At 59.7% G+C, this 9,305-nt stretch overlaps 3 protein-coding genes across 3 annotated transcripts in view; 1 reads left to right on the top strand and 2 right to left on the bottom strand.

The window, feature by feature from the left end:
• The window catches only part of PTSG_12394 (uncharacterized protein), a gene marked incomplete at its 5' end in the record, with an annotated part of 3,070 nt that extends 2,054 nt beyond the window's left edge, over nt 1-1,016 (bottom strand). Inside the window, 2 exons of the mRNA XM_004992936.1 lie at nt 68-634; nt 970-1,016. Coding sequence (XP_004992993.1) covers nt 68-634; nt 970-1,016 — 614 coding nt within the window. The remainder of the gene's footprint in view (nt 1-67; nt 635-969) is intronic.
• A 20-nt stretch (nt 1,017-1,036) lies between these two features.
• On the bottom strand, nt 1,037-2,032 carry PTSG_12393 (uncharacterized protein). The gene is made up of 2 exons (XM_004992935.1): nt 1,375-2,032; nt 1,037-1,076 (listed from the first exon to the last, which is right to left on the bottom strand). Exon 1 carries the CDS (start codon nt 1,927-1,929, stop codon nt 1,552-1,554), a length of 378 nt encoding a protein of 125 aa, XP_004992992.1. The 5' UTR covers nt 1,930-2,032; the 3' UTR covers nt 1,037-1,076; nt 1,375-1,551.
• Nucleotides 2,033-3,102: 1,070 nt separating this feature from the next.
• PTSG_06098 (dual oxidase 2 short isoform) overlaps nt 3,103-9,305 on the top strand; it is a 7,277-nt gene continuing 1,074 nt past the window's right edge. The window contains exons 1-4 of the mRNA XM_004992934.1: nt 3,103-3,145; nt 3,458-3,746; nt 4,252-5,945; nt 6,274-8,718. Of these exons, the coding sequence (XP_004992991.1) occupies nt 3,528-3,746; nt 4,252-5,945; nt 6,274-8,718 (4,358 nt within the window). The 5' untranslated portion in view covers nt 3,103-3,145; nt 3,458-3,527. The remainder of the gene's footprint in view (nt 3,146-3,457; nt 3,747-4,251; nt 5,946-6,273; nt 8,719-9,305) is intronic.

The raw sequence follows: 9,305 nt of genomic DNA, 5'->3' as shown, positions 1-9,305 counted from the left end.
CACAACCAACACACACACCCCCCACCCCAAAAAAAAAAAAAAAAAAAAAAACAAGCGCGGAACGTACGTGAACCACTCGAGAACCTCGAGGATGGGGAGCGGGGTGCCACGCATCTGGCCGGCGCGGAACTGCTGTGCGAGGAGGTTGGCGTAGGGACCAAAGCCAAAGCGACCCTGCAGCCAGCCGCCAAGCTCATTCTGGCCCTCGGACCAGAGGTACTGCTCGTTCCACTGGATGAGCTGGCAGTGCTGGCGCTTGGGGAGGCCGACGAGGGTGATGTTGAGACCGCGGAGACCAACATGGACGCCGACGCGCGCGTGGATGTGTTCGTTGCTGAAGGCCTTGTAGGGCATCTCGCCCTCGAGGTAGTCCTGTTTCCACGTGTATGCAAAGCTGGAGCCGAGGATGGCCCAGCCGACGAAGATCATGAAGAACATGGCGCAGAAGCGGACGGCGGAGCGCTTGATAAACTCGCGCCGCTCCTTTTTGTCTCTGATGTTGACGGCCTGGGAGATGAGGCCGAAGCTCAGGACAAACTGGATGATGGCAAAGGAGACGAAGAAGGAGAGGATGCCCATGAAGGGCACGTCGCCGAGGCCGTGCTCGTTCGTCTCATAGAACCAGGGGCCGAACCTGTGACGAGGGGCGGGGGGTATGGGGGTTTGGTGTGTGTGTGTGTGTGGGGTTGGGGGGGTTGGTGGGTTGGTGGGGTGTTTGTTGGAGAGAAGATGGTGGAGGGAAGATGGTGAGGTGTTGAGGGAAGTGTGTCACGCGGGATGCCGTGTTGTGTTGTTGTTGTTGTGTTGTTGTGGATGAATGTCATGACCTACAACCCACACCACCACCCTCGCACGAAACAAGGGAAACAACAACAAATAACAACAAGAACAAACAACAGCAAGAACAACAACAAGCAACAAATAACAACACACACAGACACACATACACAAGCACGCGCGACAGCAGACCTGGACTGGGCTGGCGGGGTGCGAAGCCCGCTCTCTTTGTTTCCCATGGCGGCAGCAGTGGAGCTACAAAGAGGGGAAAGAGGAAGAGGAGGAGGAGGGGATCAAGGCTGTTTGAAGCGACGCGAAGCGATGTGTTGTGTGTGGTGGTGGTGGTGATTGTGTTGAGGAAGGGATGGGGGAAGGTGAGCGTTTGGGAGTGAGGGACGGTGGGGAGAGGAAGTGGGGAGAGGGATCCAAGGGATTCAAACAAGCGAGCATGGAAGCATGGAAGGAAGCAAGGAAGGAAGCATGGACGCACGGACACGGGTGGCATCACATGTGCGCAGACAGGCAAGCATCATGGCCATGCAACGGTTCCACAACAACAACAACAACAGAGGGCAAGGCAGACACAAGATGACGCACCGCTGTGTGTTTGTGGGAGTGAGGGGGGATTGGAGAGAATGGAAGCGAGGCGACGGTTGTTGGTTGTGTGCGGGCAAGTGAGTGAGAGTGGGGTGGGTGGGGTGGGTGAGAGTGGGGTGAGTGAGGTGAGTGGGATGAAGGTGAAGACTTCAGAACAAGGGTGTGGTCGGCAAGGAATCAATCGGGTTGGTGTGTGTGTGTGTTTAGGGGTGGGTGGATGCTTGCTTGGACGCAAAGCAAAGCAAAGCAAATGAGTTGCAAGAGAGGGTGGGAAGCCGGTGGATGGAGGAGGTGGAGAGGGAGGGGAGGGGAAGAACGCAACACAACAACACAAACAACACAACAGCAGCAAGAGCGGTAAGAGAGGACTGAGGGGGTGCGGGAGCAAAAGGACACATGAGGAGGCTGACGACGATCAGGTGGGAGGGAGGAGGAGGAGGAGGAGGACGGCAACGGAGAGAAAAGAGAGAAGAGAGAGAGAGGAGGGATAGGGAGGGATAGGGATAAGGTCTTGCTTGCTTGCTTGCTTGCACGCGCCCTCATTGCATCTCCCATGGCCCGTCACCTCGATTACCATCACCATCACCACCACCTCGATCACCACCACCACCACCACCACCCAGCGTCCTGCAACAGCATGGCCATGATCGCCATCGCGCACGCACCTCGCAAGATGAAGGGGGGAGGGTGCCAGGTTGGAGAATCGACAACAACAGAGAGCAGCCGTCTCAGAGGCAGGGGAAAAAAAATCTGCGCCTGAAGGCCCCACCTTTTCCACAAGAACCAAAAAAACGAACGAATGCAGGCAAGCAAGCAAGCAAGGCAAGCAGTGCAAAGACAGCACACACACACCTGACACAGTCAGTCAGCGAGGAACGATAAAGAGAGGAGGGGGTGGGGTGAGTTTTGGTTGGTTTTTTCCCCCGTCTGCCGTTGCTTGCTTGGTGTTGGTGGATAGTTGCTGTGCTGCGCTGTGGGTTAGGGTTGCTGGTTGCTGGTCCAAGTTGTTGTTCAAAGTGCGTGCCTCAACGCATAACGGCAACAACGGAGACGCAAACGCCAGCAAGGCGTCCTTTTGTCCCGGCCTGCGAACGCCCGCACGCGCGCCATGTGCAATCTTCTGCCCGAAACGCCACGCATACGGTGCATTACGCTGCTGTCCAACGCACGACGACACTTGCGAGGACAACCGCCTTCCGTCCCAACCTATCACTGATTGGCAGATGGCGTGATTTCTCGTGGCGGTTACGGAAGATCAGTTGAAAATATACGCAGAAATTCGGCATTTCCAGGCTCAACGGCAACGATGTGTCCCGCCAACCACCTGGCATTCGACCCCTGAGTGTCTCGGCAACCAAAACAACGGTGCAGTGTTTTACGCACTGAGGGAATAGAGCAACGACGACGCACCTGTCCCGCCACCGCCGGAGCATGCATGCAAAACAAACCAGCAAGCAAGCGGTGATGTGAAGCAGATGCTGGTTGGCTGGCCTGCATTTGGAAAAAAGGGTGGGCCCGCCACGGTTGGTGTGGTTGGTTGGCGGGGTTGGTCGGGTAGGCGAAAGTGGGGTGGGAAGTGGGAAAAGGAGGAACAGAAAAGAAAGAAAGCAGCAGCAGAGGAGAGGAAGAGAGGGAGAAGAAAAAAAAACTGGCTGGTGAAGAACAAGCGATGGTGGTGGTGGTGGTGCCGGTTGTCGTTGTTTGTTTGTTTGGCGAGTGGGTGTGTGCGCGACAGCGGGCATTGGTTTTCATTTTTCTCCTTTCGACAACGGTGAGCTGTGTGTGGGGGGAGGAGGGGGGAGGAGGGGGAAAGGGGGGTGCGATCGCTCGAGGGACGGATATGGTGGTGGTGGTGGTGGTGGTGGTGGTGGTGGTTGTGTGGTTGTGGATGGATGGCCTTTTGTTTTTGATGTGGGCTTACTCCTCGTGGGCTTTCTCCTCTCTTTCTTCTCTTGTTGTTCGTGTCTCTTTGAGCTCGCTTTACTCACACCACACCCTCCCTCCGCACACATCTGCATCCACGTACTCTCACACTCACACACACACACACACACACACACAATGAACAACATACCCACTGCAGGCCATCTCGTTTACCCACGGGTTTTGTTTTGTTTCTTTTGTGCAGTCCACCCACCTTTTTCTGACTTGCGATGCGTGCCGCCATGCACGGGAAGGCCGGCGTGATGCTGGCGCTCGTGTGCGTGCTGGCCGTGGCCCTCAAGGCGTCTGCGCAGTGCCCATATGTGTCAGAGGCCGAGGAATTGCCCGACCACCCGCGCCCCGTTGAGTACCAGGGATGGGACGGTTTCTACAACAACCTCGCACACCCAGAGTGGGGTGTCGCCGACTCCAACCTCCTCCGTATCCTGGTGCGTTTGTCGTTGTTGTGGCGTGGGGGAGGGGGGAGGGAGGGTAGGGGCGGTGGTGGGTGGAAGGGGGTGAGATGATGGTGTGTTGAGGTGGGGTGTGGTGGTGGTGGTGGATGTGGACGTTGTTGTTGTGTGGCTGCATGTGATTGGACTATGTATATGCCTTGTTCACATGAGTGTGCGCTGCTGCTGACTTGTGTTTTGTTGTTTTTCCTCTCACGTGATCGTTTCTCGCGGGCCCATGTCTCTTTCGTGCCATGTTTTGTCTGTGTCTGTGTGTGTGGTTGCCCTCATTATCTCTCTCCCCTTCTCTCTGTGGTTGCCCTCATTATCTCTCCCCCCTCTCTCTGTGGTTGCCCTCATTATCCATCCCCCTCTCTCTCTTTCTCCATCTTGTCCCCCACACTATCTCTTTACTTCCCCCCCCCCCCCTCTTTCACTCGCATCCAACACCAATACTTAACCACCCCCACCTGTTCCAAACAACAACTACAACCGTGTGCAGCCCCCCAAGTACGCGGATGGCCAGTATGCGCCGTCCAACCCTGACGGCCCGAACCCGCGGTCCGTGTCCGAGGCGACGATGGCCGGCAACACGGGCATCATCCCCGACATTCCGCGCACCGTCTTCTGGACCCACTACGGCCAGCAGGTTGTGGAGGAGATTCTGGATGCGCAGCGCAACCCGTGCGTGCCGGAGTACGTGAACATCCCGCTGCCCGACGGCGACTCACTCTACACCAACTACACGCAGGGGTTCATCCCGCTGCCACGCGCGCGCTTCAACTACCGCACGGGCTGGGCGCCCTCTGTGCCGCGCGAGCAGCTGACGGAGATTTCCGCGTTTATCGACGGCACGCTCATGTACGGGCCCAACAAGCCCTGGGCAGACTCGATCCGCTCGTTTGAGGGCGGACGCCTGCGCTCCAAGGCCGACGGCAAGCGCGCGCGCGGGCTGGCCGTCTCCAGCAGCGTGGAGGAACACCTCCCGGACACCAACTGGCTCGGCCTGCCCGTGGCCAACCCGCCCGCGCCCTTTTACGGCAAGCTGCAGTCTGCGGCGCGCCTGTACCTGCTGGGCAACCCGCGCACCAACGAGAACCCGTTTCTGCTGTCCATGGGCATTCTGTGGTTCCGCGAGCACAACTACCACGCCGACAGGCTGGCGGCGGAGAACCCGACGTGGACGGACGAGGAGCTGTTCCTGGAGGCGCGCAAGTGGACCATTGCCATGCACCAGAAGGTGACGCTGTACGAGTGGCTGCCGCTCGTGGTGCACAACAGCAGCGCGCGCTACAGCGAGCTGGTGGACGCCAACGGCGACTCTGCCTACTCGGGCTACAAGGACTACGTCAACCCGCAGATTTCGCACGTGTTCCAGTCGGCGGCCATGCGCATCGGCCACACGTTTGTCACCCCGGGCGTGCACCGCCGCACGGCGTCGTGCGACTTTTACGAGGAGACGGCCGGGGATGGCACCAAGAGCTACCCGCGCGCCATCCGCACGTGCAACTCGTACTTCCGCCCGGAGGAGTTTATCGACGAGTACGACAACTCGTTTGAGGAGCTGGTCATGGGCATGACGTCGCAGCTGACGGAGAGGGAGGACAACATCATCACGGAGGATCTGCGCGGGTTTGTGTTTGGCCCGCTCGAGGCGACGCGCCGCGACCTCATGGCCATCAACATCCAGCGTGCGCGCGACCACGGCCTGCCCTCGTACAACGACGCCCGCATCCACTTTGGCCTGGCGCCCATCACGGACTTTTCCGACCTCCCCGTGAGCGCGGACCTGGTCACGGCCACGCGCGAGGTGTACGGCGACGAGCTGGAGCACTTTGACATCTGGACGGGCGGCCTGCTCGAGTCGGAGGCCTTTGACGGCCCCGGCGAGCTGTTCTCCGCCATCATCCTGGACCAGTTCCTGCGCATCCGCGACGGCGACCGCTTCTGGTTTGAGAACGAGCTCAACGGCCTGTTCACCGACGAGGAGCGCGAGCTCATCTTCAACACGACCATCCACGACATTATCGTGCGCAACTCGCGCGGCGTCATCACCACGGACGACATCCCGGCCAACCCGTTCCTCTTCCAGGCCGGCGACCCTTGCCCGCAGCCGGAGCCGGAGCCTGGCCGCCAGCTCTCCCAGACGGACTTGGAGCCTTGCACCAACCCGCAGACCTACGACTACTTTCAGCGGTGTGTGTGTGTGTGTGTGTTTGGGGGTTAGGGGTGTGTGGGTTGTGGGTGGTGGTGTTTCTGTTTGTGTGCAGGGTGGGTGGCATTGAGACACAGTGTCGTTGTTGTCGTAGTTGTTGTCGTTGTAGTCGTTGTAGTTGTTGTCGTTGACTCGACCCAATCTTGCAGTTGCGTTGCACCAGTCACACCCTCTCTCGTTCGTTCATCCGCTCATCTATGACACACTGCAATGCAATGCAATGCCATGCAAAACGCAACCACCTGTTTCCTCTCTCCACCACTACAAACCCCCAACCCTCGTCCTCCTCCTCTCTCCAACATCACACAGCTCGTACGACATTGGCAGCCTGCCACTCACGGTGGCGCTCGGGCTCGGTGGCACCGTCGTGCTCGCCCTCGGACTGATGATCTTCTTTGTGCGCCGCGGACGCAAGCAACGCCAGCTCCTGCGGGAGACGGCCGGCACCATCCGGCAGCAGGCCGCGTCCACGCGCCGCTCATCCCACCGCCCCGGCGCCGAGGCCGTGCGCGAGGGCAACAGGGCCATCCGCGACGAGCTGGCGGAGCTGGACATGCCCGACGAGTCTGTGCCGGACGACCGGCGGCACCTGTTCAAGGCGCGCATCCGCTCGCACGGGTTCCTGAGCAACACCAACCTGGAGGTGGTCTACGTCGGTGTGATCCACGAGCGCGACGGCGACCAGGTGGGCGCGTCGGTTGTGGTGTACAACCGGGACGGCGAGGTGCTGCAGTCTGTGCCCGTGAACGACGTGCGCGCGTTCCACACGGGCCCGCTGTACCGCTCGGTGTACCTGTCGTGCCAGTCTGGCGTGGGCACGTCGCTCATCTTCAACGCGCTCAACGGCGCCAAGTTTACGGTGAAGCTGGAGCAGGGCCTGGACGACTCGCACGCGCCGATTGAGGCCGTGGTGCACGCCACGGACGACGACATTCTGGAGGTGTCCGCGCGCGAGTCGACGGCGGCGCGCACGCGCATCAACGACGCGATTGAGTACGCGCTCAACGGCGTGTTTGCCAACTCGGACCCGGACTTCCGCGCCACGCAGCGCCGCCACGGCGGCGGGCAGGACGCCGGCACCACCGACCAGGACCACGAGCGCGTGCTGCGCAACCTGCGCCTGTCGCAGTTTGAGTTTGCCGGGCTCATTGGCCTGCCCTCGGAGCACGAGTTTGTCATCTCCCTGTTCAACTTTGCCGACTTCAACGGCGACGGGTACCTGTCGGCGTCTGAGATTATCCAGGTGCTCAAGCCCTTCTCGGAGAGCGACCCCACGCGCCGCTCCTCGCTGCTGTTTGACTTTTACGACAAGGACCACAGCGGCATGCTCGACCTGGACGAGCTGCGCGAGTTTATCATCTCCCTGTACGCGCTCACGGGCCTGGACGACCTCTCGGACGAGCAGGCCGACACGCTCCTCAAGACCATCTTTGGCGAGCACGCCATGCAGACGGGCGTCAACCGCGAGCAGTTTGTCTCGGACATTGCCCAGCAGCCCCACCTGCAGGACGCCCTGGACCGCCTCCTCCCCGGCGCCAAGCCCAAGAAGGACCGCCACGCCGCCGCCGCCGCCGATGCAGCAGCAGGGGCAGAGGACGACGACGAGCGCGACGACGTGCAGGAGCGCAAGGGCTGGCTGCTGCGCTGGTCCGACTACGTGGCGGCCAACCGCCTCGACTGCTTCTGGTTTATGGCGTTTATGGTCTCCACCGCCCTCATCTTCTACGAGCGCTTCTGGCGCTACGAGATTGTCCGCCTGCACGGCGGCCTGCGCGCCATCACCGGGTACGGCGTCGCCACCACCCGCGGCGGCGCCTCCGCCATGATGTGGACCTTCTCCCTCGCCGTCCTCCCGCTCTGCCGCAACACGCTCACCTTCCTCCGCGGCACCTTCGTCGCCAAGGTCCTCCCGCTCGACTCGGCCATCGAGTTCCACAAGCTCGCCGCAAAGACGGGCTTCCTCTTCGTCTGCGTCCACCTCATCGGCCACGTCATCAACTTCTACAACATCAGCACCCAGCCAGCCGCAGACGTCGGCTGCCTCTTCCGCCAGGTCTTCTGGACCTCGGACTTCCTCCCCCATTTCGGCTGGTGGGTCTTCCAGACCGTCACCGGCCTCTCCGGCTTCCTCCTCACCCTCGTCTGCATCTTCATGTTCATCTTCTCCCTCCAAATCGTCAGGAGAAGCTCCTTCGCAGTCTTCTGGAGCGTCCACCACCTCTGGGTCCTCTTCTTCGCCCTCCTCTACCTCCACGGTGCGGCGAGGCTGGTGCAAGAACCATTTACCTACTTTTTCGCCACAGGGCCTTTGGTCCTGCTCGCCATTGACAAGCTGATTTCGCTGTCTCGGTCGCACCACGACCTGAACGTGCAGGAAGCGCTGCTGCTCCCGTCTGGCGTGCTGTGCCTGCAGATGGACAAGCCCCCGGGCTTTGAGGCCATGCAGTCTGGCCAGTGGCTTCGCCTCAAGTGCACGGCCGTCTCCAAGTACGAGTGGCATCCCTTCACCATCTCCTCGGCCCCACAGGAGAACTTTGTCTCCGTGCACATTCGCAGCGCAGGCCCTTGGACCACCAAACTTCGCCAGGTCTTTGCCGAGGCCAAGTCCACGGGCGCCGACCTCCCAACCGTGCAGCTCGAGGGCCCCTTTGGCGAGATTCACCAGGACTGGCTCAACTCGAGCGTGGCCGTCTTTGTTGGTGGTGGCATTGGCGTCACCCCGTACGCCTCCATTCTCCAGGACCTTGCCTGGCGGTAAGAGAGTGTGTGGCGGTTGTGCGTGTTTTGGTTGCTGCTGTGGGGTGATGTGTGTGGTGGTGGTGGTGGTGTTTGGTTGGATTGCTTGTATTCACGTCAGATTGCTCGTGTTCACATCGTCATCATCACCCCAACTCACGCTGCTCTCTCTCCCTCTCCCTCTCCCCCTCTCTCTCTCTCTCTCTCTCTCTCTCTCTCTCTCTCTCTCTCTCTCTGTGTCTGGCTCTCTCTCCCTCTCCCCCTGGCTCCCACCCACCCTCACTCTTTTCCACACATCCATATGGCTGCATGCGACCCTGCTCACCGTAACTATCTGTTAAGAACGCGTACATGCACAAACACATTCTATAAATTGAGATAGGATGTGCGTTCCCCCCCCCCCCCCTCCCTGGGGAAGTGTTTGTTTTTTATTTAAAAAAATAAAATTGTTTGCTCTACTAGGACATTCTCTCAAACAAGTGCGTGAAAATGAAGAGAAAAGAAAAAAAGGGGGGGGGAGGTAAATATATAATTCATCGACGAGGGAAAAGAAAGAGAAAGAAGACGTTATAATGTGTGTTTTATGTATGAAACAAAACAAATCG

The sequence above is a fragment of the Salpingoeca rosetta genome, assembly GCF_000188695.1.
Source record: "Salpingoeca rosetta unplaced genomic scaffold supercont1.15, whole genome shotgun sequence".
NCBI classification, from domain to species: domain Eukaryota; class Choanoflagellata; order Craspedida; family Salpingoecidae; genus Salpingoeca; species Salpingoeca rosetta.
This window is presented reverse-complemented; position numbering and strand designations above follow the sequence as displayed.

Bases quoted from the DNA above. Each gene is read 5' to 3' on its own strand.
- PTSG_12393 (XM_004992935.1), bottom strand. From the start codon at position 1,929: ATGGGAGATGCAATGAGGGCGCGTGCAAGCAAGCAAGCAAGCAAGACC.